This window comes from Gadus morhua, chromosome 9 (assembly GCF_902167405.1).
Source record: "Gadus morhua chromosome 9, gadMor3.0, whole genome shotgun sequence".
Classification (NCBI taxonomy): domain Eukaryota; kingdom Metazoa; phylum Chordata; class Actinopteri; order Gadiformes; family Gadidae; genus Gadus; species Gadus morhua.
In genome coordinates, this window is record NC_044056.1 from 8,670,495 (window position 1) to 8,675,494 (window position 5,000).

The following is a 5,000-nucleotide window of genomic DNA, read 5'->3' on the forward strand; positions in this document are numbered from 1 at the left end:
TGTTGTGTGTGTGTGTGTGTGTGTGTGTGTGTGTGTGTGTGTGTGTGTGTGTGTGTGTGTGTGTGTGTGTGTGTGTGTTGTGTGTCTGTGTGTGTGTGTGTGTGTGTGTGTGTGTGTGTGTGTGTGTGTGTGTGTGTGTGTGCGTGACTGTGTGTGTGTGTGTGTGTGTGTGTGTGTGTGATTATGTCTATGTGTCAGACCGAGTGTGTACGTGCATACGTGTCCACGTTCCGTAAACCTAAGTGTTTGGAGACACTGGATGAAGTGTTGACTTTAAGCAGTCCAGCTGTTCATGGGCTGCCATCTCCTCCCCCCCCTCCCCCGCTCCCCTCCACCCTCCACCTCCGCCTAATAAGTCTGCAGATTAGGCCAGAGACGTGTGTTTACATCTCCGCTGTGCAACGCACGTCAGTGGCAGAGCCGGTGGAGGAGGTGGAGGAGGAGGAGAAGGCGTTGTTGGTGGAGGAGGAAAGATGGGTGACAGGACAGAGAATGGAGGGAGCAGAGGAGTCATCTGTGGACTGATTTCCCGCATGTACCTCCTCCTCCTCCTCCTCCAGCTCCTCCTCCTCCTCCTCCTCCTCCTCCAGCTCCTCCTCCTCCTCCTCCAGCTCCTCCTCCTCCTCCTCCTCCTCCTCCAGCTCCTCCTCCTCCTTCTCCTGCTCCTCCTCCTCCTTTTCCTCCTGCTCCTCCTCTTTCTCCTCCTTCTCCTCCTCCTGCCCCTCCCCTTCCTTTTTACTTCATTTACCCGGTAGGAGTGCTGGTTAGCGGATCCTCAGTCCCCCGTCCCTCCATCCCTCCGTCTCTCCCGTCTCCCCCTTCTCCCCCATGTCTCCCCCGTCTCCCCCGTCCCTTAGGAGAACCATGAGAGTGTGTATCTCTGCTCCATTAGCGCGACCCCCTCACACACTCAACACACTGCGTTCCTTTTTTCTCTCGTGTTCTATCCAGCAGACAATGGAAAGGTCTGATGTGTGACTACTGCAAGAGAGAAAGAAAATGTAACCGAAATAACAAAAAGCGCTGTGGGGACTGAGGCCCAGGGGAAGGCGCTCCCAGATGTGTTGTTTAGGCACAGACGGCAAACCTCCTGCCGTCGTCGCCAAGGTAAACAGAATCACTCTCTGCGCCTGGCAGACGGTGTCAAGTTAATGGGAACTGGGGTCGCAGCGATCTGATAACATTCTGTTTTCCGTGGGGGCAGAGAAAGGGAAAGTCTCAGGTGCTTATATATAAGTGCGCTGGGAGCTACATTTGACCCGCGTGTCGTCGTCCTGGTTGTTCCACTGCCGTAGGCAAAAGAGGCTGTGAACTTCTCACTATTCCCCCCCCACGCAACGCACTGTCTCGCGCCACTACCGCGAGGTGTGTCCAGCCCCAGCCGCGGGGCTACTCAAGGGTTGTTAGCACAAACAGGAGAGCAGAGCTGGTGACCGTCCATTCTGTTGGAAAGGCCAAGGGTGAAATCCCTCGCTTGGGGCCATTGCTAATGAGCGCATTCGCTTAGCATCAGGCGTCGCGTTTAGCCGTGCTAACTATGTTTTTCCTCTTAATGTTTTATGTGGCCTGTCCAACTGTTTAAAGGGTGCCATGAAATACAGTCGTACAAGTATGTCTACTGCTATTAAAGCAAGGCTACCCCCCCCCCCCCAATGTTTTCAGTCATCTTTCAGCTTAAGAGAGCCATTTAAGGCCTATATCAATGCCTGTGTTATTAGACTATGTCTATTTAGGCAGATGTGTGTGTGTGTGTGTGTGTGTGTGTGTGTGTGTGTGTGTGTGTGTGTGTGTGTGTGTGTGTGTGTGTGTGTGTGTGTGTGTGTGTGTATGTGTGTGTGCATGTGTGTGTGCTTGTGTGATGATTTGTGTCAAAGGATGTGAGGTGTGAAGTTGTAGCATGGTAACTCGGTGAGTAGATGTGATCAGGACGAATCTTGGTTGGGGCTCAGGTAAAAATAAAACAGTTGGTTCTCATTGTGGTCAGCGTCTCTCTCACACCTGTAATTCCCCTTTGGCTCCGGTAGATATGGGGCATATGGGTGATGTGAGTGACAGCAGCAACTTCCTCTCTCCCACCTTTAAGAGTGATATTGGTGACAGATGTGACTGTCTCTCAAACCTGGAAGAGGGATGTGAGTGAATGCAGCGACTCCCTCTCTCCCTCATGTAGGAGAGAGACAGGAGTTACTTAAATCTCCAATGGACTCATTTCACAGAGGCGACAAACACAGGTGTTGCTCGTAACTCCTAAAGCCTTCTCCTTTTATGTACCAGATCCCCGGTACTACCTCTACTGGTTCAGTCTATCACCCGACACCCCGCGACATGAAAGGGGCAGACCACTAATTAGTGTTATGTGCGACACCTGTGTTCCTCGGACAATCGGGACCACTTTCTCTTACAAACCACCCATTACGCCTGCATTACGACATAATTCCTCATCACTGCGTCGGGTCCATCGACGAGTTGAGATCACCCTGCATTACCTTCGATTATGTTATCCGCTTTGATTGCATTTAACTCTGTTTAATTGTATTTAATCCTGTTTTATTGTATTTCATTATTACTATATTTGGTTTTCTCCTATGTCTCCTACATGGGAGGCTATAAAATCGAATTTATTATTATTATTATTATTATTATTATGCTTATGATGATCCTAAACCAATGGAACATCTTCCCCCCCCCCCCCCCCCCCAGTCTTCAGGCACCACGGTGACGGTGGACATCGCCGTAATGGGCGAGGCCCACGGTCTCATCACGGACCTGCTGGCCGACCCCTCGCTGCCCCCCAACACATGCACCTCGCTGAGGGCTGTCAGCAACCTGCTGACCACCCAGCTCACCTTCCAGCCCCTGCACCGCCAGCGGGCCGCCCCCCCGCTCATCCTGGGGGAGGCCTACACCTGCTCCGACTCGGAGGACGGGCCTGAGAAAGGGGAGAAGACCTCCATTCACAAGGTGAGGGGGGGAGGGGTCTTGTGTTCGGTGTCGTCGGCAGCGTGCGGCGCAGGAGGGAGAGCGGGGTTGACTGGGGACCGGAAGGTTGCTAGTTCGATCCCCGAGGTGTCCCTGAGTAAGACGCCGAACCCTCACTGCTCCTGAAGAGCTTGCTGTCGCCCTGCGTGGGTGACACCGCCGTCGGTGTGTGAATGTGTGTGTATCTATGGCTGAATGTTCGGCAGTATTGTAAAGCGCTTTGAGTGGCCAATGGTCAGAGGAACACTATATAAATGCAGTCTACTGTATTTACCATTGGAAGTGGTTTATTTAGTCTCACAAATCAGAGTTTACAATCATATCTAATGTCTGATGGCTGACAAGGTAAAGTCTTGGTGAACAGGGCGTTTCACTTATTTTCTTCACATTATCTTTGTTTTAACCAATCATGTCGCAGGAGGCGGGGTTCTGTGAGCGTGTGATTGACACTCGGTAGTAAAAGTGTATGTGAAGGTTATCGAATCAACACAACTGGGACTTGTGGGTCCGAGATGAGTGCTGGATGAGCATAAGTATTATGTGCCTGGAGTATTGATTAGGGAAATGGAAATGGAGAAGACATTTCCATTTCCATTTGTATTTATATAATTATGTGCCCTGCAATATATTACTGTGTACATTGAGGTGGCACGATCAAATATTTTGGAAAACACACATAAACATTATCTACAAACATGTCCAGTGTGGAATGGAGGAGTGTTTGGTCTTTGGGAAATAGAATACACATTATATGAGCAAATGATCAAAACCTGCACAGAAAATAAGAGAGGCACATTTGTCTCCCTGTAGTCGTTACAATACTCTCCATTGTGGCGTAGCCGTATGAAAATACGCTGATGGAACCACCACTCACAGTGTGAACCCCCAGTGTCAAAGGACGCACCTCAGAACAGACTTCAGGAGCGCACTTTAGGATGGAATAATGAAAGAAGTGATCTATGTGTACTTTGTTTTTGCAAGACATCGCACCCTGACCCATTAAGTCAAATGATTTATATAACAGGCGGGCGTCTACACACATGTTCATCTGCTAGCCCATGTTTTGGCTAATGAGTGCTTCCTGCTCTCAGGGCTTTTAGCGCGGAATGGAGGGCAGTATTTTCATAGACCCGAGCGGAGAAAATAGAGCGAGTCTGAAAGCTCTGCTCTGCTTTTCACTGCCACAGCTGTGTCAACATGACAGATATACAGCCAGGGAGTGTGTGTGTGTGTGTGTGTGTGTGTGTGTGTGTGTCTATGTGTATTTGTGAGCGAACTTGCACAGGTGTTTGTACGTATGTAGGGGCATGTGTGTGTGTGTGCCCGTGTGCGAGTGTGTGTGCGTTTGTGTGTGTTTGTCTTTGAAATCTGTGTGTGTGTGTGTGTGTGTGTGTGTGTCTATGTCCGTGTTTGTATTGTATGTGTGTGTGTGTGTGTGTGTGTGTGTGTGTGTGTGTGTGTGTGTGTGTGTGTGTGTGTGTGTGTGTGTGTGTGTGTGTGTGTGTATGGGGGTGTGTGTTTGTGCACACATATTTTGTGTGTGTGTGTTTGTGCACACATGTTTTGTGTATGTGTGTTTGTCTGTGTGTGCACGCTGGGGCTGCGTGTGTGCGTTTGATGAACTTGGCAGGATGGGAGAGGCAGGATGAGGGCAATGTGAAGGTGAACCATCTCTCATAGGCTCATGCAGAGATGGCAGTGACAGCCTGTGTGTGTATGTCCGTGTGGTTGTGTGTGTGTGTGTGTGTGTGTGTGTGTGTGTGTGTGTGTGTGTGTGTGTGTGTGTGTGTGTGTGTGTGTGTGTGTGTGTGTGTGTGTGTGTGTGTGTGTGTGTGTGTGTGTGTGTGTGTGTGTGTTTATGTTTATGTGGGGGTATACTCGCAATCTAACCCATTGTCTGAGTTGGAGGCTTTGCCTCTTGTGGGTCTGTTGGACTTCAGTGTGTCAAGCCATTCTTTGGCCGGACAAGGTGCATTTCAAACCAACTGTGAGAGGCTAGTTGAGGGAGCTAAGCTACATCA

The 5,000-nt window shown here is 50.0% G+C and overlaps 1 protein-coding gene across 2 annotated transcripts in view; it reads left to right on the forward strand.

Annotated features, from left to right (window-relative positions):
* The window catches only part of LOC115550702 (cGMP-inhibited 3',5'-cyclic phosphodiesterase A), a 70,022-nt gene that overhangs the window by 46,135 nt on the left and 18,887 nt on the right, over nucleotides 1-5,000 (forward strand). For both annotated transcript variants that reach the window (XM_030365970.1, XM_030365971.1), the window contains one exon: nucleotides 2,701-2,961. In XM_030365970.1, coding sequence (XP_030221830.1) covers nucleotides 2,701-2,961 — 261 coding nt within the window. The remainder of the gene's footprint in view (nucleotides 1-2,700; nucleotides 2,962-5,000) is intronic.